Here is a 26,086-nt window from a genome sequence, read left to right as displayed (position 1 = left end):
GAGCAGTGAACACACACACACACAGCAGTGAACACACACACACACAGCAGTGAACACACACACACACAGCAGTGAACACACACACACACAGCAGTGAACACACACACAGCAGTGAACACACACACACACAGCAGTGAACACACACACACACAGCAGTGAACACACACACACACAGCAGTGAACACACACACAGAGCAGTGAACACACACACACAGAGCAGTGAACACACACACACACACAGTGAACACACACACACACAGCAGTGAACACACACACAGAGCAGTGAACACACACACACAACAGTGAACACACACACACAGAGCAGTGAACACACACACACACAGCAGTGAACACACACACACAGAGCAGTGAACACACACACAGAGCAGTGAACACACACACACAGAGAGCAGTGTTCATCATTTATGCTGCGGCGCCCGGGGAGCAGTTGGGGGTTCGGTGCCTTGCTCAAGGGCAGCTCAGTCGTGGTATTGAAGGAGGGAGAGAGCGCTGTACATTCACTCCTCCACCTACAAGTCTGAATCTCTAACAATCAGGACATGACTTCGCCAATGTGTTGTGGGGTTGTACGGTAGTATGAGTGGAATAATTGACTCCAGTCCTTTGAATTATTGAAAACTAATGCACACCTGAGGTGTAACAGCATTACCACCTCTGCATTATTTTCAATCATTTAATGCATTATCGTCAATTATTCCTTACTTGATTTACAAGTATGTGTAAAGTCTTACATCATACCAATTTTTTTTGTCAAAGCAGCTTTACAGTAATGAACAGGACAATAGTGTGGGTGGGTGCTTACCTGGCGTAGTGTGGTATGGGTAATGTAACTCTGCCCCATTTGTTGTAAGTATCTGACACCAGCAGTCTCTGCAGTGTGTATGAGGAACAATCTGGGCTTGTGGCTAAACAATCCTTGACCAGAGGCAGCCACGTGAGACCCAGATCCAAAGAGTACTCCAGCTCCACCGCTGCGGACACATGAACAGCGGTCAGAGGAAAACCCTGCTTAGACAGAAGCGCAAGCTCATGTCAGGAGACGTACTGTAGCAGGAGGAGGTGACGGAGCAGGAGGCAGAGAAATCAAACTGGATGAATGCATCTGGGCCCAGACTGATGTCAGTGGTGATGCCGTAGCGAGTGTTTGACTTCTCGATGAAGGCAAAAGCTTCTCCATCAGAGCCGCACACCGGCATCCGCGTGCCACCGGGGTGCAGCAGCCAAGAGCGTCCATCTGTGGAGGAGAAGTCATCCTCCAGTGGCCCCCAACCGCTGGCACTGCCACCCACAACCAACTGCACACACACACACACACACACACACACACAGATCACAGCAGGGCAACGGAGTGAGCACATCCACTCTACATCCAGATCCCAAACCAGCACAACAGCCTAAATGTACGTTTACTGGTTGTAGAAACAATGCCTTGCAAAACCATTCAGATGCCTGGCCTGAGTTTCCCAAAAGCATTGTTAGCCTAAGTAGGTTATAGAACTGTTGACACCATTTCTCTATACAATCAATGCATGTTTGAAATGCATGTTAAAACTAGGGCGAAATGTAAAGCATCTTGGCTGACCACTTATGATTGGACCTCTAGGAACTCATCTTAATGCCGAATGTAAACAAGGTAAGTGAGATGTGCAAAAGATTCTGCAAGATAATCTATTCCAGCAGAAACAGTCCTGAAACTGTCAGTTCTGATCTTAAACACACATGGACGAATGAAGACTGGACTGACTCAAACAGTCCAAAGCCTGTGGCATTCATGTCCTGTATGTACGGCATGAAGCTAGTATGTACTTACCATACCCAGTCATCATTGCTAGATTATCATTTTGTGATGTAAACACAATTAAAAATAACTGTTAACACTTAATTATGATTGTCCAATTTAGACATTCTGCTACCTATAAGTAACTTTGCAAGAACATGTCAACTTATTCTACTAACCCTAACCTAACTGTCTACTAATACTCTAATGAGAGTTAGACATGTACTTCTAAACTAGTAAACTATCCAAATGAAAATGATCAAATAATGAACTCTGAGTTTCAGAGGCGTTCAAATATCAACTTATATAACAGCTTTAATAATGCAGTAAAAAGGGAAAAATTGCTTAATGGTTTTGAATTGAATTGTTGATCTGGTATTTAATCCAGTGTTAATGAGTGTATTGCAGTACTGTCACGCATGTCCTGGTGTAGCAGCTCTTTACTTTATCAATAACCCAGGGGCTGTGGAAGTGTCCGTTCTCAGATGGCTGCCACCAGCGCAGGCGTGTGGCTGAGGTTCGAGCTCGGAGAGGGATCTCCAGGGCCACCAGGTGAGCTGTGTTACTGCTGTTACTGTAGAGGAACTCCTGCAGGAGAGCCCAGTTCAGACCTCCATCCACGGAGAACTGCAGGAGCACCGGCTGGGAGCGTGGGTCCGGAGCCGCTTTACCACAGCCCAGTCTCAGGAAGAACTGGATAAACCTGATCAGGACACAAACACATCTCCAACATTTCTAATGGTGTGAAGGACATTTCCACGGTGAAATATCTGGTGAGTTTGTGGAATACCTAGCGTTAGACAGGTCCAGATCTAATGTCTCCAGCATTCGCAAACCGTCCTCACTGAAGAACAGGTGATTCCCGCTGGTGGTGATGCCACACTTTCTGGAAGGCTTTCCTCCACTCATCAACTTGAAATGTTCAGACTCCAAAACCCCACCTGTGTGACACAACCAATAAAATGGACAGTTATTATACACAGACAAATCCCAATGAATCTGCTCCAGTCAATCACTGGGAAGATACTTCCAGTTTACTGTACTGTACGGGAATACAAAACACAGAATAAAGAGTTACACACAACAATCAACTCGACATAGTGGCAAAAACAGGTAAATAAGCAGTAGAAAGTAAACTGCACAATGGCGTGTGTGATATGTATTTAACCAGCAGGCTTTCATGAGAGCAGGGCTATGAGAAAATATCAACTTAATGTCCTGTTGCTTCATGTGTCCGAGTAGTTTCTTATGGTAAAATTCTTGGAATTCAGGTGTTATTCATTTTCTCTGTTTAAGACTCAGGTTCAAAACCACTGAGCACCACTCACATCATTTTCCTCATCCTCATCAATACTGACAATAAAACACATTATATGCTTAATATTAAGAAATGTGCATTGTGCACAAGTAGTAGTCTAAATAAAGTTTAATTATAATAGTTATATCAGTGAGTCTCAAATGATATTTCAGTAGATATATTAGCAGATTTGAACTGTAGTTACTTTGAAATGTATTTTACATTTATTACTTTTTTTACTAGAGCACACATTTTCAGTGTGACTTTCCAAACACTATTTGCAGCCACATGATTGTTTGAAATATTATGAAATATCATGTCAGATAACAACATACTGTCAAACATCTGTACCTTCGAAATCCTCCTTCAGGAAATCTGGGTTTGGCACATCTGGAACAGAGCAGTCGGGACCAGAGTAACCCGGATCACAGCTGCAGTGAGTGCCGCGCTCACACACGCCGTGCCCATTACACATGTTCTGGCACTGAGGGCCGATGTAAACGCTGTCCAGGGCCCATGTGGGCGGAGCCGCGCCGCCTGAATAAAACCCCTGATACCAGCGGAACCGCACGGAGCTGGAAGCACAGAAACACCGTCACACACCCAACACACAACAGTGAAGCGTAAAAACACAGAAGCAGCTCTCGCTGACCCGCACAACCGCAGCTTGCCGAAGTGGACCATTTCTCTCCTCCAGCCCTGTGTGGTGCCGGGATAGTAGATGCTGGCCGGGTGGAGCTCAGTCGAGCAGAGAGAGCTGAGTCGGGGCCCTCCGGCACACAGAGGAACCAGCAGATGCCACGTGGATCCGAAATCTCGAGAAAACTCCAGACGCACAGGGTTCAAGGAAGAGCTTTCAGCTGTGCAGCCCACATTAATCTAGAACAGGAATCACACAGTAGCCAATGACGTTCCTTACTACAACCTACAGTTAGGAAGATGTCAACATCTATGTTTGAAAGCCCTACCTCGAACTGGATGACGGTGTTCTCGTTGACATCGATATCTCTTGTGGTGATGGAGTGCTCACCCAGCTCACTGGACACGAACACCACGGCTGAGTCCTCCTCGCTGCAAACACAGTGAGACTGAGACAAGACATCGCTCTCTCACAAAACACCAGCATCATGTTGTGATGTGAACACTGCAGATACTCACAGTCCTGTCCTCTGATAGGGGCAGTAGAATCCAGTGTTTCCTCCGGGATAAAACAACCAGTTCCCCTCCTGAGGACCTCCCTCAAAACTGTCTAATATAACCGGCAAGCTATTGATGGTGTTGCCATCTATGATCAGGTCATCAATCACCCACACCTCTTCCTTCTTCCCTGAGGGTTTGAAGAATGACAAGTGTAACGATTATAGCAAAGACAAAAGGACCTTGGCTTCTACATGCTCTGTTAGACACTGGTCAGAACCAGAGCATCGTGAGCTTGCCCATGTTTGAGGTATTGATGTGACATCAGGCTTTGGAATCAAATGCAAAAACATACACATGACTTTTAAAACACTTGCTGACTTAGGAAACAGTCAAGAGGAAACTGAGCATCATAAAGTACCAGATTCATGTGCCTAATTGCAAGGATTCTTGCAAAACATTAAAATAATATGCCTTCTAAAATCAGCTCAAAATATAAAACGTTTGATTTCTAACCGGATGGAAACAGAGACTGAAGCTCAAAGAATCAGAGTCTGTGACACACTACACAAACTTCTATGAAATCTGTCAACTCAAATCTGCAGACTGGGATTATCAGCTGCTAGCATTGACTCCTCCAGTCTGTAAATCTGTTTTTAAAATTATTCTCACAGACCCAATTATCCTTTTACAGTGTGTTTCTGACTTTAACTCTTCTCGTTCAACTGGTGATGTCTTTGTGACTGAGCAAGGTGTGCGTGAGTATCTTGTCTTACCACTGTTGTACGGCTGCCACAGTCTGAAGCGCGTAGCATTGGTCTGTGCGCTCGGAGGCAAAGACATGTGAACAAACAGTGTGTCTGTTGAAGTGGGGAAGTAAAACTCGTCTATAAGCAGCCAGCTGATCCCTCCATTCACTGAATACTGCAGCAGCACGGAGTGAGAGCGCTCTGGTACGCCTGCAGGTAAAACACAGAAATACTGTTAACAACCTTTCCCATCCGCTGACAGAAGACAAGCAGAGACGCTGGAGATTAAGCATGCTCCATGCCAGACTCACCCTTCGTTATGAACTTGAATGAGAACTGGATGTAGATGGAGTTTGTGCAGTCTAGATCTGCTGAGACCAGCATCCTCAGTCCCTCCTGCAGGAACACAGAGAAACCTCAGCTCTCTTCATTAACTCATGCTGTTTATTATGTAGTCATACTTGCAAAATCAACATGTAATTAGATGAAATGTTAACACTTTAGACATTCTAATAACTATAACTCTGCAACTCTTTAGAGTATTATCACACTGTTAGGTCAGGTTTAGTAGAATAAGATGAAATACACTCGCAAACTGAATTTAAACATAAAGGAGTGACGATTTTGTTCTCTTTGACTCATTGGATATAAACAGTGCTTTATTCTCAAATGTTTTACTCAATATTCCAATTTTAAAATTCTGTTTAATTTAGCCAGTGTGAAATGCTGGGAACAAGTGTTTCTTTCGATCTGTGATGATGGAGGATTCGATGCATAAGGCTGGAAGATCAGTGCTGTTTGACTGCAATACTCACTCCTTTGAAGATGAGGGCTGTTCCTGATTTCAGAGGCTCTCCGCTCAGCGTGCCTCTCTCTGCCCCGTACACCTCCGGCCACACATCAGCCCTCAGGTTCTCATTGAAATCCTCCTTCAGAACGGAGGGCAAAGCGACTAGAGGCACACAGTGCGCCCCGCCGAAGCCCTTGTCACAGCTGAGCGAGAGAAACACCAGCGTGACTGCAGGATCTCTGAGGAGCATGTGAGGAATATGAAGCTGGAGTCCACACTCACACACAGTGTCCGTTGTCACACAGTCCATGTCCGGAGCACATCCACGGGCAGCCGGGCGTCAGCAGCACATTGTCCAGCGCCCAGCCATCAGCTCCAGGAGCCAAGTGAGGCTGGATCCAGCGGAACCGTGTTCTGGGAGAACTACAGGATTGGGAACAACATTCAAACATGCAGCTTACATTAAACAGACAGCAGCTGAGATTGTGCTGTGAGGTTTTACAATGGGACTAAAACAAGGTCTGTGGTAAACATAACACCATGATACTTACATGTTTTACTCTACAATGTAAACTGAAAACACTCATTTTGAAGCAGTCAAAAACACGTGTCTTTAATATGTTGGGAGTGTGAGTGTGTGCAATTTATGTTTACAACAAAGTCTTATCAAGTTATGTTTTCCATACACCTTATTTCACTTAAAAAACAATAGAACATTCTTGATGAAACCCATGGTGAATTAATATCAGGATTAACTAAAAACACGCAGTGAAACACTGGCCATGAAAAGCTGTGGACACAGTTACTTTTGCAGCTGATCTTATTGAACTTTCATTTATAGGACTTTCCTTTTCAGACGCAGTAATTATGGGAGGAGAGAATTACTGCTAATTATGTCTTCACTTCATCTTTACCCACTTTGTGCATGTGATGTTAGTAGACACACTGCTTATCGCTGAACATGTACCAAAGCATATGTAAAATATCATGGTACATACCAAAGTACCGCATCACTGTACAAACGGTAAGGGCCAGATTTACTAACAACTAGCATCAGCACAAACCGTCTCTTGACATTAAAACAGATTTACTAATGATGCACAGTGAAGAATAAGCGCTGAAACAGTGTGGTCAGTTATTTTTTGCACCTGACCTTATTAAATATGCATTTGTAGGAGTTTCTCTTTTAGATGCAACATTTATTGGAGTAGAATATTCTATAAATCATGCAACGTCTTTTACAAATGTTTGCGCTCATCAAATTACTGGTATTTGAGAATTAATTTAATGCCCAAAGTTTAGGCAGTTTATTAAATTAGCCTGATTTGCCATTTAGTAAATCTGTCCTGAGTGTGGGACTGTATAAATGATCTGAGACAGTCAGAGATCATCAGAGCGGGTCGTACATGGCAGCGCTGGGCAGGTAGATGGTGACTCTCCTCCACTGCAGGAACTGTGGCGCACTGAACACAGACCGCTGTGTGTATCCAGAGCAGCCGATGGCCGGAGGAACACACTCGGGCGTGACGAGTGTCCAGTGTCTCCCACAGTCTGTGGAGAACTCCAGATGGACGCCGTGGGCCGGAGACGCAGCCTTACTGCAGCCCATGCTCAGATCAAACTGCAGGAACGAAGATCCAGACACCTCGAAGTCCCAGCTCTCAGCGTAACGCGGTCTCTCTAGAGAGAGAGCATTCAGTCAACTCAAACACAGCTGCGTTCAGATCAGAGTCTGATTCATCCAGTCCTGAAGGGGTGAATCTGGAGTAAAGTCACGTCACTTTTATAGAAATGCTTTAAAGATGGTATAACAGTGGTGGCCAGAATGATCAAAACACTAGTATTATCTGCAGCTAAAAAAGGTTTAGAGTAAGTTTTTTCCATCTTTTGTTGTAGTGTGTCACCAGCAAATATCAGTTAATAGAAATAATCAGTTAAAGGTAATAAATTAACTTATATTAAAGCTGTAATTCCGTAAGTTTCTCCTGAGAAGTGCACAGAGAGCAAAAGCTGCTTTAAACGCTCACACCAAAGGTTGATTTAATTTAGTTAATAGAAGTCAATTAATAAAGAAAATCTGTTTATGACATTATGTTTGACAGCATTCATATTTTAAACACTTTTCACAGCACTGTATCTTTGCAGGAGGTTTCTTGAAGCGTCTGGGAGACACAGTTCTTCTGGATTGAGTCTGTCTCTGTTCTGTTTCTTCATGTGACTCCAGACAGACTGATGATGATCAGATCACATCTCTGTGTGCAGCACACACATCTCACTGCATTATTACAATTAATGGGCAAATCAATGTTTGGAAATGCAAACTGATATTTCCTACTGACACACTACATCAAAAGATAGAAATAACTCAAAACTGTTTTTAGCTGCTGATAATACTAGTGTTCAGATCATTTTTGACCACACCTCTAGGCAAACACAAACTGTCTAAATTCTGAATTTAAATACACGCATCTGATAAACATGTTCAAAGGAGCCTTTGACATCACACACATCATTAAATGTTGTAGCATCGTGTTGCAGACGAGTAAACACATATGAAAGTGAGATGCACATATAAAGGTCTGTGATGAGCATGAGGTTATGGGTGTGTTGGTGATTAACTCACTGTCCGTGACGTCGGAGTTGAAGTTCAACACTGAGTCTGAGCTCAGACAGTCCGCTGTCACCTCTCCACCTACGACTCGATACCAGTTGTGTCTCAATGGAGACGTGCCATCAAACGTGTCGAAGAACCCACTCCTACTGCTGTCGTTCATTCCGATCAGAACGTCATCCAGACCCCACTGAGCCGAGTGTTTACCTGAGAAAGAGGAGGCCATGAGGATCCCGGCACCTTCAGTAGTTCATCACATGAGGTGTGTCCTCACCCTGCTGCGGCTGCCACCAGCGGAACACGGTGTGCGGCGTCTTAGCTGCGGACGGGAGCTCGATCGTCACCACCTGAGGATCCAGGAACCAGCCAAAGTCCAGCTCTCGGAGGAGACGCCACTCAACACCATTGTTTACTGAAAACTGGACAATCACACCTGTCCAACATAAGAGAGGAATTATCAGAAATTACTGAGTAAATCATAAAAAGGCACAAACTGCTGTATCTTTGGGACATGATCGGCTCATCCAGCTGCTCAAGCTGATTTACATAGATACCAAATTACATAAAAAGGATCAGAATATTCCAGTCCAGTCCATTTGGCCTACACTGTAAAAAAATATTGTGATTTTAAAAGCAAAATACTACAAATATGTTACATTAAAAACCTATTAATTGGTTAACAATAAGTTCCCTTAATATATACAGTGAAAAAAAACATAAATGGACATTCCCAGAATTCCCAGTGTTACATTAGATGATTTTTAACAATTTTAAACAATTATGTTTCTTCTAAGTTAGTTCTCACCAGTTATGTTCATTAGGATTGAGTGTAAGATCTAATGTTGTTAAATGAATGTCTGGTGCCTTACTTCAGTATCATGTGTGTTAAAGGAATAGTTCACCCCAAAATCTAAAATCTGTCAGGGTTAGGGTTAGAGTGGAAAAGTGTATATCTATAACCGGGACAGGGAGCTCTCAGATTTCATCAAAACTATCTTAATTTGTATTCTGAAGATAAACGAAGGTCTTATGGGTTTGATTCATCATGTGACTTTCTCACCACTATCTGCTTTTAGCTGTTATCAGTGTACTATAAATGTATAAACAGATTTCAGTACTGTAATAGGTTAGTACAGTATATTAACATTATATCAGTAAATTAAATTATGCTATTTAAATGTTAATTTAAGTTAAATCAATAAAACCTAAAATGTCGGTACCTTATTTTTTACGGTAAAAATCTGGCTGCCAGTTTTGTACCGTACATTTTACAGTAGATTTGAACTAAACTCCAGAACATTCACCTTCGTTTCGGGAGCGCGGGCGAGTGCAGGTGGAGCCCATGTTTTTCCCTCCGATACGGATGTAGAACTGAACCAGACTGTACAGAAGGAGAGAACACAGGACGAGAGAGGGTTCCACACGAGTTAGGGAGAGAACAAACACAAGCAGTGAATGTGGAGCACACGGGTGGTGTCAGGTGAAGCTCCAGCAGTGTGGAGGCACTGACCGGGTGTGGGTGGTGTCCAGCGGCGTGGTGCGAGCCTCTCGTCTGCCCAGACTGCTGAAGTACAGAGCGTTTCCTTCGCTGATGCTCCCACAGCCGTCTCCGATCTGTCCTCCGCTCAAGCTCTGCCACAGCGGGCTCAGCTTCCCCTCGAAATCCTCCACCAGTTCAGTGGGACTCGGAGCAGACGGGACACAGCTGGACCGATCCATCTCCACTGACCCCGCAAACACAAACATTAACAAACATTAATCAACATGAAAACATCTATAACATATTGTTTGAGCTGGAGCCTCTGAATTCACATTTCCTTCAGCCCAAGGTGTATTCATTTCACTTAAAGGGCTTTTACATTTGCCAAAAGAAGAACTTTTCATAATAAAACAAACAAGTAAGCCCTGGCCAGATTTAAAAGTAACTCATAAGTAAGTTAACAAAATGTGTATTTTTTATAAAGAAGTAACTAATGTAAATGGTTAGTTTTTTAGGGAGTAACGCAATATTGTAATGTATTATTAAGTAACTTTTCCCAACACTGGTGGTGTCTCACCACATTCAGCAGGTGAGTGTTACCTGTGTATCCCATATCACAGAAGCAGACGCCTGAGATACAGTCTCCCTGACCGCCGCAGTGATTGGGACAGGGCTCAGAGATGTAGACACCATCCAGCGCAAACGCAGGGGCGTCCCGAAACACACTGCTCTCCTGGAACCAGCGGAAGCGTGTCTTACTGAAAATGACACGGGAACATAGAGATCACACACATGAGCTCACCGAAACTGAGGCTAGAATTAGAATTATAATCATTACCTTGACAAAAAAGGGTAAAACTTACAATACTGGCACAAATGTGCATTGGTTCATGTTTAAATAATGCACAGATAATCAGTTAACAAGTTAATGTGCAACTTACGAAGAAATAACCCATTTATGAACAATTCCTACATCAGAAAACTAACGAACATTCTATATCATTCATAAAGTAATAAATAAATTGCCATTAGTTAAATTTGTCATCACGTATTAGTTCCCTAATAACATATTATATTAATTAATGATTTGATTTAAAATGTTAATTAGCACAGTGAAACTTCCAGATGTCTGCTTTAATTAATCATTGGCTAATGATTTGCAAAAATATCATCATGTTATGACTTTACTTGTCAAGCCACACAACTCTTAACTAATGAAGGAATATGTCATTGTGATTATGGATTTTGAATTAGTCATGTGCCTCAACAAGGAAAGTCATAAGATGATGATATCTTTGCAAATCATTAGCTAATGATTAATTAAAGCAGACATCTGGAAGTGTAAATGCATGACTTTAACCCTCTGTGGTAATTTACTTATGAACTGACACTATTGGTTAGTATAATGTTATAAAGGGAATTAACACATTGTGACACATTTAACTAATAATAATTTATTGATTACTTAATCTATGAATCATATAGAATTTTCGGTAGCACTTTATTTTACAGTCCTGTTCCTCATGTACATACTATGTACTTATTATAGTAATTACAATAACTATGTAATAACTAGGTACTAATCCTGAACCTACTCCGAAACCTAACCCTACCCCATGTAGTTACCTTGTCGTACCAGAACTTTCTTAGATAAATACACTGTAAGTAAACTATAACTACATGTTTGTACACGTACTGTAAAATAAAGTGCAACCGAATATCATCTGTTGCTGATGCAGTAATTATTAATAAACGCATTAACAAGTTACACACTAATTCAGAATTATCTGTGCATTAGTTAATCATGAATTAATGCATATTAGTGCCACCGTATTCTATAGTGTTAACAAAATACAAAAAAACAAAAAACAAAAACAAGGGATATTTACCTCCGGCATAAAGAAATGCCATAAAGATTTCAAAAATCTTATAAAAACAGTCCTGGGGTCCAGTTACCTGGCGGCCACAGCCCGTGACAATACGACCGTGACTCTGGTCCAGCGCTCGTAGTCTCCCGTGTGGTACACAGTGGGCTCTCTGAGTTCACGTCCGCTGCCCTCGCAGCTCGTGGCCCCAGGGGATGCTGGGTAACAGCCCTCCTGCACCAGAGCCCATGTGCGGCCCGCGTCATGAGAGTACTGTAGCAACACGGGCGCCGACGCACTGAAGACCGACTCACAGCCGATGTTCAGCTGAAGGAGAAACAGCACAACGTTACTGCACAGTCTACACTGTAGAAATATGAAGAAAAATGATGTGCTCATCAAGTAAAATAAAAAGAATGTTTATAATTGGGTGCATAGATTCAGTGAATAGAGAAACATACAAAAAGCAAAGGGGAAAAATCTACACACCAAACGAAAGGCAAAGTTCAAGGTCCTTTGAACAAAAATGTGTTCCTGAAGATTTACTTGAAGGTGACAACAAAATCTAAAGTGCACATACAATAAAGTGACTGCACACACACACACACACACACTCACACACACAATCAGTGGACAGCTTACACCAGTACCTTGAACTGCAGTGTGTATCCGGGTCGGAGCGCCAGGTCTCGAGTCACTGCCATCCGGTCCCCATCCGACCGGCCGAACACTAGTGCAGAGGGAGTGGGAGCACAGAAACTCCCGTTACGGTCCTTGTCCATTCCTTCATTTCCCAGCATCAGCCACACACTCATCTGGTTGAGCGGATGATCGAAAGCCGGTTTCTCGTAGAAGTTCTGCAGAAGCACAGGAGAATCAGAGCTCTGTCGTATCTTCAGGAGCGCTGCAGCAGAATCCCCTGGTGTCCGTCTCACCTGAGGCAGTGTAGGATCAGCCATGGGGATGACATGCTTCTCTCGCTCAGACAGGATGATCACGTCATCGATGGCCCACTGATCGTAGCCCTCGCCCGAGTGCAGCGGCTGCCACCAGCGGAAACGTGTGCAGGGCGTTTTAGAGGCCAGAGGGAGTTCATAATGAACAAACCTGAGCCAAACAACACCATCCAGTCACAAACACTCAATACATTGACATAAATATGCTAAATACACAGCACGGTGGACGAGACACTCACAGAAATATGTGATCATGGAGCACAGAAGCAGTCATCAGTGTCACAGACGTATATTTGAAGCAATACACAACAATACATTGTATGGGTCACAATTATCCATTTCTCTTTTATGGCAAAAATCTTTAGGATATTAAGTAAAGACCATGTTTTATGAAGACATTTTGTAAATCTCCTACTGTAAATACATCAAAATGTAATGTTTGATTATTAATATGCATTGCTAAGAACTTCATTTGAACAACTTTAAAGATGATTTTCTCAATATTTAGATGTTTTTGCTGTTGGGATGTTTATTGTAGCAGCACGGACTGTAGAGTGAGTGACACCAGTCATGTTATGTTGTCTTGCAGCTGATAGTGCTGACCGGTTTGTTGTGTTTAATAAAGTTAAGTGTACGCAACTATATTGGCGTTAACCGTCCATTCTATTTATATAATAGAATAGAATGAAACATGGTGGCAGCGGTGCTGTGAGAAAAGTAAAAGCACAGAGATTAGACACAACGAAAGTCACAGGCTGAGTATGGAAGAACGAGCGGGGAGTTCACGAGCAGCGCGGATGGAGAACGCGTTGGGACTTAGACCGCCACAGGCACTTTGCCTGGACTCATCTAATCTAGCAAAATCATGGAGATTGTGGAAAGAAGAGTTCACGCTGTATATGGATCTTACCCTCGCGGACGCTGACGAAGCCGTGAAACTGAAAGTTTTCAGTTATATCATCGGGGACACTGGAAGAGAGTTGTGTGAGACCCTGATACCCACCTCGTCACCAGATCGCACAGTAAGCAGATTAATAAATGCACTAGATGACCACTGCAATCCAAAAGTGAACGAGACAGTTGAAAGGTACCGTTTTTTTGTCAGAAATCAGGGCTCTGATGAGAATATCGACAAATATGTAACAGACTTAAGAATGCTCGCTAGCACGTGCAATTTCGGTCAGATCAAAGACTCTCTGATCCGCGATAGGATTGTGTGCGGCATTTCCAGCTCTGTTTTGAGAGAGAGACTGTTAAGGGAGCAAGATTTGACTTTGGAAAAATGTGTGCAAATCTGCAGGGCAACCCAGCTGTCGCGGGAAAACAACAGAACGATTGAAGGACGAGTGACAGAGGAAGTACATGCTGTAAAACATGCTGTGAGAAAAGAGAAACACACGAGCACCGTGAACTGCAAATTTTGCGGGAAAACGCATGAAAGAAACAAACTGAAATGTCCTGCATATGGAAAAAAGTGCAAAAAGTGTGAAAAAGATAATCATTTTGCCACAATGTGCAGAACAAAAATGCAGAAAGAAAAAACAGTGCATACAATTACTGAGTCAGATGAGGACAGTTATGAAGACATCTTGTGCGTAACAGCAGAGACAGTAAACACTGTGACGAAGGAGAAACAGAGACCGCCCTCAAAACTCTTTGCTGCCATGCTCCTGGGACAAGAACAGATAAAGTTTCAGTTAGATTGTGGAGCTAGCTGTAACATTATACCTGTCAACCTGTTAAATCCAGCCACACCAATAGAAAAAACTGAGCAAGTGCTGGTGATGTACAATAAAAGCACATTACAACCAATAGGGAAATGCAAAGTTAAACTGAGAAATCCCAGAAACAAGAAATTGTACCGATTAGAATTTATGGTTGTAGATGAGGGGTCTGCAGTGCCACTACTGGGCAGCAGAGCAGTACAAGCCATGAATCTGGTAAAAGTGCAATATGAAAACATCATGGCTGTGGATAGCATTGTCACTAAAGAGACTGGGAAACAGGAAATGTGGAACATGCATGATATCAGAAATGAATATGCTGATGTGTTCCAGGGAGATGGATGTCTGGAGGGTGTGTATAAGATAGAAGCAGATCCTACAGTAACACCTGTGAAACTACCAAAGAGGAGGGTCCCTGTGGCAATGATGGCGCCACTTAAAGCAGAGCTGAGTGATCTTCAACAAAGAGGTATCATCACACCAGTTGACTGTAGCACAGAGTGGATCAGCAGTCTTGTTATTGTTAAAAAGCCATCTGGAAAACTTAGAATATGCATAGATCCAAGACCACTTAACAGAGCTCTGAAAAGATGCCACTTTCCACTGCCGACAATAGACGAAATACTGCCAGATTTGTCAAGGGCAAAAGTCTTCACAGTATGTGATGTCAAAAATGGATTTTGGCATGTGACCCTGAATGATGAATCAAGCTACATGACAACATTTGCAACACCTTACGGCAGATACAGATGGCTGAGGATGCCAATGGGAATCAGCCCAGCACCAGAGGTGTTTCAAAGAAAACTCAACCAAGCTCTGGAAGGATTGCGAGGTATTTATGTCATAGCTGATGACATTCTCATCACAGGAGAGGGTGAGACATTAGAACAAGCAAACCAAGACCATGACAACAAACTGAGACGACTGTTGAACAGATGCAGAGAAAAGAATATTAAACTGAATGCAGAGAAGTTTCAACTGCGAAAGAGTGAGGTTCCATACATTGGACATTTGCTTACTGCAGACGGGCTCAGAGTGGATCCTGAAAAGGCACGAGCGGTCAGAGACATGCCACGTCCAGTAGATGTCAAGGGTGTCCAGAGGCTCCTGGGCATGGTAAACTATCTCTCAAAATTCTGTGATCACCTGTCAGATGGCTGTGAGATACTGAGGCAGCTAACACATAAGGACAGTATTTGGGAATGGTCAGATGCTCATGAGGAAGCATTTGCACGGCTCAAAGATGTTATCACCAAAGCTCCAATTCTCAAATATTACAACCCAGATGAGCCACTGACACTTCAGTGCGATGCGTCAGAGACTGGGTTAGGGGCTGCTCTACTTCAAGAGGGGGCACCAGTTGCTTATGGAAGCCGGGCATTGACTCAGACAGAGAGAGGGTATGCCCAGATAGAAAAAGAATGTCTGGCCATCGTTTTTGGTATGGAAAAATTCCATCAGTATACGTATGGGCGCAAAGTAACTGTACACTCAGACCATAAGCCACTGGAAAACATAGTAAGAAAACCCTTGTTGAACACCCCAAAACGCCTGCAAAGGATGTTACTGCGACTACAGCGTTATGACATTGAAGTTAAGTACATCCCAGGGAAGGACATGTTGCTAGCTGACACACTGAGCCGCTCATACTTACCTGAACATGCATCAGAGAGTTCAGTAGAAGTGGAGATTGAAAGTATAAACATGGTCCAGCATGTCAACATAGCAGAAGAAAGACTCCAGGCCGTCAGAGAGGAAACAAGTAAGGACAGAAAGCTACAGACTCTGATCAGATACATCCAAGAAGGTTGGCCATTGAACAAAAAGGACTTGCCCAGTGACATTGCACATTACTACTCTTTTCAAGAGGAACTCAGTTCACAGAGTGGAATTGTCTTTAGAGGGGAGAGAGTAGTAATCCCCGATGCACTCAGAAGTGATATTGTCAAGCGCATTCACTCCTCACATCTGGGCATTGAGGGATGCCTAAGAAGGGCAAGGGAATGTGTTTATTGGCTCGGGATGAATGATCAGATAAAGACATTCATAGAAAAATGTGACATCTGCAGATCTATGGATGTAAAACAGCAGAAGGAGACTCTGTGGTCTCACGAACTACCAAGTAACCCATGGTCTAAGGTAGGAACAGATATATTCACTTTAGACAATAGAAACTACCTGATCACTGTTGATTACCTCTCTAACTTTTGGGAACTGGACTACTTACCTGACACAAGATCCACCACTATTATCCGTAAGCTGAAATCCCACTTCGCAAGACACGGTATCCCAGACATGGTTATCTCGGATAACGGCCCACAATACGTGTCAGAAGATTTTAAAAGGTTCAGTAGACAGTGGGAGTTTAAACACAAGACATCTTCCCCGGCCTACCCACAAAGCAATGGGATGGCAGAATCAGCTGTAAAGACTGCAAAACGGCTGTTGAAAAAAGCAAAAGCTGATGGAAAGGATCCATACATCGCCATGCTTGATCACAGAAACACACCATCGCAAGGGATCAAAGCAAGCCCAGCACAGCGATTGTTCAGTAGGAGAACCAGAACTCTAATGCCTATGCATGACAACCTGCTACAACCAAAGATAATACACACCCGACAAGGACTGATTGAAAACAGGAACCGTCAGGCTGCATGTTATAACAGACATGCAAAAGATCTTGATCCGCTTAAACAAGGAGACAGAGTCCGTGTGCAACCTGAGGAGCATAACAAAACATGGAGAAAAGCGACAGTAATGAAATCTGTGGACTGCAGGTCTTATGACGTCCAGCTCGACTCAGGAAACATTTTGAGGAGAAATCGCCGACACCTCAGAAAGGACAAAGCCACAGAAGTAGAAAAAACAAAGACTTGTCAACCCGCAGAGGTGAACAGGGACTGTGTGACAGGCTCAAAACTTAGCACAGACAGTCCAGGGGTGACTATTACAAAGTCTGGAAGAAAAGTGATTAGACCTTACTACCTTAAAGATTATGTACAGTAATCTACTAACGCTTATCTCTATATCCAGGGGATTTAGTATGTGTTTGCTTACAGTTACAGCTTGTATTAATATGTGAGAGAGAAGAGGAAAAAAAAAAAAACTGAGAAAAGAGGATAAAGATAGCACTTTATTTTGGTATAAGACTTTTATTAATGTAAGGGAATATGTAGAAGAAAAAAAAAAAAAAAAACATTGCAATTTCAGTAGGATAATGCAAAGACAATGTTAAGACATTAGAAATTTTATGTTGTGTAATTTTCATAATACAAAAGTTATAAGAATGTATATATGTTCTAAATTGCATTCCTTGAAGTTGTTCAAAACAGATTGTCTTTCAAGTTGTAAGATAACTAGAAAAAAAAAAAAGAGAAAGGATGTTGGGATGTTTATTGTAGCAGCACGGACTGTAGAGTGAGTGACACCAGTCATGTTATGTTGTCTTGCAGCTGATAGTGCTGACCGGTTTGTTGTGTTTAATAAAGTTAAGTGTACGCAACTATATTGGCGTTAACCGTCCATTCTATTTATATAATAGAATAGAATGAAACATTTGCTCCCTCAGATTCCCTCAAATATTGTCCTCCGAACAGACCACACATCACTGGAGAGATGATTTAATCAGCTTAGATGATGTAAAAATCTCAGTTTTGACCCTTATGACTGGTTTAGTGATCCAGGGTCAGATGGTTAGATAAAATATCTTAAGGCTGGGTCACACAGAATGTGTTATTACACTCCACTGCTCTTTGAAAAGATCTTCAGCTTTTAAAAATGCATCTCAAGATCCTTGAGTTCAATTCTACTTCCATTACACTGCATCACACACTTGTTTTAAACACCAGAACTCGTTCTGCATGGGTGTATCCTTATAGTTTAAATAGCCCTTTTCTTTTGCCAGTTGTGTTACATTAAAGAGCTGGGGTTGGGTGTTGCGTAATGCCTGCTCATTATCTTTCAAACAACTCCAGGCAAAAAAAAAAAAAAAACAGAGAAAGAATTGTATGGCTGTATTAGATTCTCATTTTTAAAGTACAAATCTTAAACAAACAGAGCATTATTGAGTTGCTCTGTGTTGTTCTCACCGTGGTTTGGTGAAGTCAGTGAAGTACATCTCTGCGATCAGACCCCAGCTGATTCCACCGTCATTGCTGTACTGCAGCAGAAGCCCCTCCTCCCTGCTGTCGCCCTGGTTACACTCCGCCCCGTCTCCGCCCATCCGCAGGTAGAACTGCACAAACTCCGCCCACTCTGTGTCCAGATCCCAGCTGACCAGCTGCCGCAGTCCGGCCTGTTGACCAACGAGAGTTACTCTCTGTGACAGAATACCAGCTATAACTGACTACAATCTCATCTAGTGTCTCGCTTTACATCAGGATGAAGTGTTGTTTGTTTGTCTATGCCTTATCAGAAAACTAAATGAAGTGTAGAAAAATCACAATACAGACATCCTTCACGAAAGGGAGACTGTAGAAGCAAAACAAGCAGAAAGAGTCCAGCTGTAAGCCTGCATCATGGCTGTTATCATACCTTACTGAAGTACAGAGAGGACCCGGAGGAAACCACCCCACAGCCCTGGTCAGGTGGCACGATCTCACCTCCGGTCACTTCCTGCCACGCTGACATCAGGGTCTCCTGAGACTCGAAGTCTGAGAGCACACTGGAGGCCAGAGTGTTGAGCGGCTGGCAGTCTGAGCCGGTGAAGCCTTCATCACACCTGGAACAGAGCAATCACATGACCTTTCACCTCCAGCGACTGATTCACGAGCCGCCGCTAGAGGCAGTGACCCAACAAATCATCCCCGCTCGCCTTGAGCCGTCACATTCATCTGACCCTGAGCCGCCCATGAAGGGCCCACCGTCAGCGTCTCAAACCGTGTTCAGCACACACTGATCATCCACCGGAAGAATCAGTTTAACAGTGCATCACATAACACTCTAAATGACTCCATTATATAGCACTGAACTGATTTAGATGGAAGCAGCAGACATAAAGCACTACATATCAGGACATATTCACAATTATTCATGTTTCTCTTATCACTATAGGGATTCTAAATAATGATAAATACTAAATAATGTTTTAAAGAATATGTAAAATAAGAATGTGAATTAAAAGAAACATTTACTGTGATGATAAAATGCAAAACTGAGTTGAAACTTAGTCCTGTCAAACTATTAATTGCGCATCCATAATAAAAGTTTTTGTTCACATAATATATGTATGTGTGCTTGTCTATATTTATCATGTATTTATAAATACACACACATGCATGTATACATTTCTGAAAAATATGTTATTTTATAAACTAAATATATTTATTTATAATTTATATGAATATAAGCATTAATATATATGTAAATACATGTAAATATTAAATGAAAATAGTAATAAATAATCTTTGCTTAAGGGTTAGGGTTAGGGTTAGGGTTAGGATGTAAGGACTCCTCACAGTTCTTTTGTGTCAAAAACCCATGTTTTACATAGTGGGGAAAGGCAACATTCAATACCAGACGAGGAAACTGGAAACACTTTAAATACACAGGACTTGACGAGGGAATGACAAGGCATACCTGTAACTAATGAAATAATTAACATGGGAGAAAACTGGGTCATGGAACACGTGGGGAGTAAGACACACACAGACAGTACATGAGCATGAAAAATGGGCCTTTTGCACCGCAGGAACCTTTTCAAAGTACCAGAACTAATTGTGGAACTACCCAGTTTTGGGCGTTCCCGCACCACTGCCGCTCGATCACCTGTTTGTATTTCTAATGTTCTGTATTCATTTTAGCCCTACTTCTCTTTCCCTAAGTGGTTATTCCATTTGTCAGGCTGTCATTGTAAATAAAAACCTGTTCTTAATGACTTGCCGGTAAAAATAAAGGTAAAAAGAAAAAAGAAAAATGTAGCACTGCCAATTGACATTTGGAGATTCTTCCTTTCCGTTCTTTCAATCGCTTTACATATATGTCGACATTCCATGTCCATTATTGTGACACAACAAAACCACAGCTCTGATCACAGCGTCCTCCATTCTCCTGTCGTTAATGTTCTTCTTCTTTGTTAACATTGTTGAACATCGCACACAAATGACACCACTGTCGACCGGCATATGTCACGTGCTGGTATACACTGTTGGTGTGAATGTAACCATTTAAATGGTACTGGGAAATAGTTAACGCTAAATCGTCCCAGTACTTAAGTACTGTACATTTAGTTCTGGAACTAAAGCGGTGCGGAAGGCCCTAATAAGATATTCAGATTTGGTTTTTATTCGTTCCTAACCCTAACCCTAATAAGTGAAAAAAAAAATCTTTGCAGACAAAATAGCTCATATTTAACTACAGTCTTTAAAAATAATAATTTTCTAAAACATTCTGCTTCTCAAATAAATTATTATTTCTAAGATTTTTGATACTTGGTCTTTGTGATAGACAGTAAGTGACAGTGACTGACCTGCAGTGACCGTGGTCACACCACCCGTGTCCACGGCACATCTGAGGACACTGCTGTCCGATGTAGATGTCATCCAGAGCCCACTCGTCCTGCTCCTGATAGTAATTCTGGATCCATCGGAAGCGTGTCGCACTCGACCTACAGCCAGAAGACAGTATGAAACCAGAAAACACTGCAAATGCATAGCAGTCGATGAAGATGAATGAACACTGGTAAAATACAACCATTTCCATCCTAAAATCAGAAATACTGCCATAAATATGAGCAAAACAGGTCATGGGAAAATGCCTTGAAACATTTGCCATGTGAGGTTTGACACTTTAAACGTCTCTTTATGGAAGTAGTATTCTTGTAATAAAAGGAGTCAAATGTAAACATATTCACCAGGTTTTGTACGGCAGTGGAAGTGTGATGCGTCTCCAGTCTGTGAACTCAGACGGATGGTAGACGCTGGACGCAGTGAACTCAGAGCAGCTCGGCATGCCGGGGAAACAGGCCTATTACCCACAAACCACCAGAAACAGCAATTAACATCACAGTGCAGACCAGAGCAATTACAGCACAAGGAATCAGCTATAATCTGACAACATGTGCAGTGCTTTAGATTGCTTCTACAATCCTCAAAAAAGTGCTGAGGAGACCCAGAGGCAGTATCAGATGGTGATACTGTCAGACCTTGAATGTGTACCGTGGTACTCAATCATTAGCATACACCAAAAACATGGTAACACTTTGGTGCATTTACTGTAGGTACGTTACTCTTGGTGAAAACAAGAGTCATTAGAGAATATTTTAGTTTTCTCACCTCTTTAACGAGATGCCAAGTCAAGCCGTGATTGGTGGAGAACTCGAGCCGGACCTGAGTGTCGATGTGAGGAGAAGGTTCGCGTCCGCAGCCCATGACCAGAGAGAACTGGATCATGTAGGATGCACCGATCTGCATGGATTGTGTTTCCACATAGCGGATACTGGAGGCCGAGTCGTGATCGCCTGAAAAACTGAGCAAATATTTACAACAATGTTGTCTACACTTTCATTTCAGACGGTGCCTGAAGGGAAACGCTGTTTCGGTTTGGATTTCAATGCATTATTAATTGCAGAAATATTCTCTTTACTTTTGCACTAAATACAAAAGCAATTTTACAGTTTTTTTTTTATTTATTTATTTACTTTTTGCTGGTCTGGTAAATGATGATGAACTTCAGGCTCTGAAACAGAGCTCTTTTTGTTCTTGGAGAGCTGGTGTAAAGTGAGACTGTAGTTGGGTCGGTTATGACATCTGAGCATCAATATTAATTTTTATTGTACATTAAAAGGTCATTCAGTTCCATTGGAGTAGCTTTTATAGTATGGATTAGATGTTCTCCAAATCCTTAAATACCAGAAAAAAATCATGAAAGCACAAATGCAGTGATGTGGGGGTGGTATTGACGCAGTGGATAAGACACGTGCCTTTGGTGTGAGAGACCTAGGTTCATGATATAGTTCTTCTGTCTCTGTACTTACATGTCAGTAATGCCTGTATTTCGCACTGCTGATTGACGTCTTAACTGATAATGAATGGTACTGTGGTGAACATGAGGCAGGTACCTGAGGGTCCAGTCGTGTTGGCAGTACGGCTGCACGTTCCCCAGATAGAAGCCCAGGCTCTGAGTCACGTCTAACACATTACTGAAGTCCAGGCTGATGATGTTGAAGAGGACAGAGGTCATGCTGATCTCATCCAGAGCCCAGACGTCCAGCCCGCGGCCCGAGTGGTACGGCTGCCACCAGCGGAACTGGACCCCAAACTTACGGGCCCCAGGAGGAAGCTCCACAGAAACAATCCTAGAAAGAGTCAATCCAATCTAACTGTTGCACTAGTAAATGAGCTGATCACACAGCATATATTAACCGATGTGCTTGCCACACCACATGACTGCAGTAAAGTTCAGGAAGGTGTACCTGGGCTCATGGAAGCCCTGATAAGCGTAATGCTGCAGCAGCATCCAGGTGATGCCGTTATCTGAGGAGTAATGCAGCAGCACACCTTCACCCGGCTGGTCTGGAGCGGGACAGGAGCTCGACGTGCTGCGACTGCCCAGCCTCAGCGTGAACTGAAGATACCTGCAGGAGAGAAAGAAGTGCTAACCCTAGCAGTAAAGTATACTAAAGAATGTTTTATTAAGAATGTAGAAATGCCTGTAGCTTTGTGTGAGAGGTATCGGGCTAGGGTTAGGCTAAGGGGACCGAAAATACAATATATACATTAAAAACACCAAATGGAGAGTCCCCATAAAACATGTGTGTGTGTGTGTGTGTGTGTGTACCTGGCTTGTGAACTGTCCAGGGGGGTCGTAACAATGTGTCTTCTACTGTCCCTGTTGAAGACCAGGGCTTTTCCACTGGCCAAAACCCCACAGGCGAAGCTGACCTCTGCCCCCCGAAGTGAGGAGAAGCTGTGATAGGACGACAGGCTCACGCTGGAGAAACTCTCGGACAGAAACGCAGGGAAGGTCTGAGACGCCAGCTCACATGCAGGACCACTGAAACCAGGGTCACACCTAAAGAAATATGAGAAGAAAAGACACAGTAAGAACCAGTAAGATGTTGCTGTTTTACCAGTGTAAAGAGTGTTTTGTTGCAGTTCTGACTGAAAGACATTCATACTTGCAGCCCGTGCGTGAACAGTGTCCTCTACCAGAGCAGAAACGCAAACAGGATGGCCCAATATAAACTAGAACACACAGAAACAACCCAATCATCATTATCATCCCTGATCATAATTTACTGGCTCAGAATCACTGTCTAATCTGCTGATCATGCTCCACGGGGTTGACTATAATGTGTCAACATCTATCATTAAATATGAGCTGTACATTGAATGAATGGCTCTTACCGTTGTCAATCGCCCACATGATGCTGCTTCCCACAGCAGTCTGTCTCCAGCGGAAGCGAGTGCTGTCTGTGAGCGCGGCGTTGGGCAGAGGAATCGTGATCCTCGTCCAACTACAGGAATACAGAGAATGAACCACACTGTTAACAGAACAGACAACACAGATTTATGAAAGCATCCGACAGATGCAGTGACTGACCCGCTGTAGTTCTCTGAAGAGTAGATGCTACTGTGAGGCAGATGTGATCCGGTACAGAGTTCAGGAAGACACTCGGTGTGCAGGAGAGACCATGAGCGACCGTGATTGTTTGAGAACTCCAGTGTGACGCTGTGAGATTCACATATGCAGGAACAGAAGAAGAGGAGACAACAGTCTGGGATATTGATCTGGTCAGTTTAGTAGCAGAGAGGGTTATTAACCAGTTTCAGCAGCTTAAGTGTTAATGAAATTAACAACAGATGGGCAACAATGAGATGACCCCCAAAACAGGAATGTTTTACAGGTGAAAGTCACTGTTTTTTTCTACTCTTTTTTTTTTTCAGAATGTTTTTCACTTGTTTTGCATTTGGCTAAGGTCAGTGTAACTACTGGTAGCGTGAGGGGATACCTGGACCCTACAGAGGATGCACAAGAAGTCCAACTAAATACATGCCATTTCCAGAAGGTTTGCTGTGTCTCCCAGCACAGTCTGAAGAGCATGGAAGAGATTCCTGGAGTCAGGCAGTTAATCTAGGTGAGCTGACCAGGGCCATAGAAGGCCCTTAACCCATCAGCAGGACCGGTATCTGTTCCTTTGTGAAAGGACGAATAGTATGAACACTGCCAGAGCCCTAGAAAATGACTTCCAGCAGGCCATTGGTGTTAATGTGGGCTTTGAATTCAGCCCTCTGTAGGTTTACCATTTTCATTTCCATCAAACGATGTGGAATCCTTTCATGCCCAACCATTACCCAGTCCATATTAGTATAGATTTCCAGCATGATATTTGACTTTACCCAAATATAATTGCAAACCCAAAAGATGATGTTTTGAGAGCTCAGTGTTGTTTTGTCCATTGTTGTTTGGACCCCAGTATTGTTCAAAATGTCTTAATTTATGAGCGACAGATGAAAGAAGCCTTGCAGGTTTGAATGAAATGAGGGTGAGTAATTAATGATTTTTGGGATATCATTGTTTTATGATCTAGACACCTGTTGGCCGGCTGATAGGCTCCACACCCGAGGTTGATTGAGAACTGCACCAGGTGAGTGTTTGCTCCAGGTAGTACCGGCAGCAGCTGCAGGAAGTCCACAGCCCAAACGTGACGGTTTGCTCCACCATGAAACTTCTGTTCTAGACAAAACTGAGTGGCTGGAGTCTGAAGTTCTGTGGGCAAACCAACCGAGACAACTGTAGGAGTCTGGAAGAGAAATCCATGAGAAATCAAGGTGTATACAGATTGGAACATGACACAGTAAATCACAAAGGAAATAAGATAAATAGTTGAATGATAGATTCTGTACAGAACATGTCAACTGTTTAAAATGATTATGTAACCTAAATCTATCAGAGTATATACATACTATACTGACTATATATGTACTGTATTAGGTTTCTACCCTGTAGGCTGAATATGGAAGTATGTCCAGAAGCACATGATCTTTACTGCCCTCTGAACGACCAAACAGGACCACATTATTCTTTTTGGATTCTCCAGGATCGCACTCTCCACCCCCTGCATCGAACAAAGAGATCAGACACTGAACACAGAGAGATCAGACACTGAACACACAGAGATCAAACACTGAACACAGAGATCAGACACTGAACACACAGAGATCAGACACTGAACACACAGGTATCAGACACTGAACACACAGAGATCAGACACTGAACAGAGTTATCGGACACTGAACACAGAGATCAAACACTGAACACAGAGATCAGACGCTGAACAAACAGAGATCAGACACTGAACACACAGAGATCAGACGCTGAACACACAGGTATCAGACACTGAACACACAGAGATCAGACACTGAACACACAGAGATCAGACACTGAACAGAGTTATCGGACACTGAACACAGAGATCAAACACTGAACACACAGAGATCAGACATTGAACACACAGAGATCAGACACTGAACACACAGAGATCAGACACTGAACACACAGAGATCAGACACTGAACACACAGAGATCAGACACTGAACACACAGAGATCAGACACGGAACCTACAGAGATCAGACACTGAACACAGAGATCAGACACTGAACACACAGAGATCAGACACTGAACACACACAGATCAGACACTGAACACACAGAGATCAGACACTGAACATACAGAGATCA

General features: G+C 42.8%; 1 protein-coding gene across 4 annotated transcripts in view; it reads right to left on the bottom strand.

The window, feature by feature from the left end:
- Window positions 1-26,086, bottom strand: part of LOC113118734 (reelin) — a 108,926-nt gene that overhangs the window by 27,559 nt on the left and 55,281 nt on the right. For all 4 annotated transcript variants that reach the window (XM_026288141.1, XM_026288142.1, XM_026288138.1 and 1 more), the window contains exons 13-46: window positions 25,348-25,463; window positions 24,940-25,148; window positions 23,948-24,076; window positions 23,752-23,861; window positions 23,523-23,589; window positions 23,183-23,416; window positions 22,818-22,979; window positions 22,464-22,700; window positions 21,679-21,871; window positions 21,258-21,370; window positions 20,874-21,011; window positions 18,941-19,127; window positions 18,496-18,701; window positions 12,663-12,834; window positions 12,378-12,584; window positions 11,819-12,054; window positions 10,463-10,620; window positions 9,893-10,106; window positions 9,687-9,763; window positions 8,657-8,815; window positions 8,395-8,589; window positions 7,178-7,451; window positions 6,054-6,194; window positions 5,797-5,974; window positions 5,293-5,377; window positions 5,009-5,191; window positions 4,254-4,422; window positions 4,064-4,166; window positions 3,748-3,974; window positions 3,447-3,670; window positions 2,589-2,739; window positions 2,243-2,501; window positions 1,067-1,316; window positions 824-992 (exon numbers count right to left, since the gene is read on the bottom strand). In XM_026288141.1, the coding sequence (XP_026143926.1) occupies window positions 824-992; window positions 1,067-1,316; window positions 2,243-2,501; window positions 2,589-2,739; window positions 3,447-3,670; window positions 3,748-3,974; window positions 4,064-4,166; window positions 4,254-4,422; window positions 5,009-5,191; window positions 5,293-5,377; window positions 5,797-5,974; window positions 6,054-6,194; window positions 7,178-7,451; window positions 8,395-8,589; window positions 8,657-8,815; window positions 9,687-9,763; window positions 9,893-10,106; window positions 10,463-10,620; window positions 11,819-12,054; window positions 12,378-12,584; window positions 12,663-12,834; window positions 18,496-18,701; window positions 18,941-19,127; window positions 20,874-21,011; window positions 21,258-21,370; window positions 21,679-21,871; window positions 22,464-22,700; window positions 22,818-22,979; window positions 23,183-23,416; window positions 23,523-23,589; window positions 23,752-23,861; window positions 23,948-24,076; window positions 24,940-25,148; window positions 25,348-25,463 (5,932 nt within the window). The remainder of the gene's footprint in view (window positions 1-823; window positions 993-1,066; window positions 1,317-2,242; window positions 2,502-2,588; window positions 2,740-3,446; window positions 3,671-3,747; window positions 3,975-4,063; window positions 4,167-4,253; window positions 4,423-5,008; window positions 5,192-5,292; window positions 5,378-5,796; window positions 5,975-6,053; window positions 6,195-7,177; window positions 7,452-8,394; window positions 8,590-8,656; window positions 8,816-9,686; window positions 9,764-9,892; window positions 10,107-10,462; window positions 10,621-11,818; window positions 12,055-12,377; window positions 12,585-12,662; window positions 12,835-18,495; window positions 18,702-18,940; window positions 19,128-20,873; window positions 21,012-21,257; window positions 21,371-21,678; window positions 21,872-22,463; window positions 22,701-22,817; window positions 22,980-23,182; window positions 23,417-23,522; window positions 23,590-23,751; window positions 23,862-23,947; window positions 24,077-24,939; window positions 25,149-25,347; window positions 25,464-26,086) is intronic.

Source organism: Carassius auratus, chromosome 18 (genome assembly GCF_003368295.1).
Source record: "Carassius auratus strain Wakin chromosome 18, ASM336829v1, whole genome shotgun sequence".
NCBI classification, from domain to species: domain Eukaryota; kingdom Metazoa; phylum Chordata; class Actinopteri; order Cypriniformes; family Cyprinidae; genus Carassius; species Carassius auratus.
The sequence above is the reverse complement of the archived record's forward strand: the minus strand, read 5'-3'. Positions and strand labels throughout refer to the sequence as shown.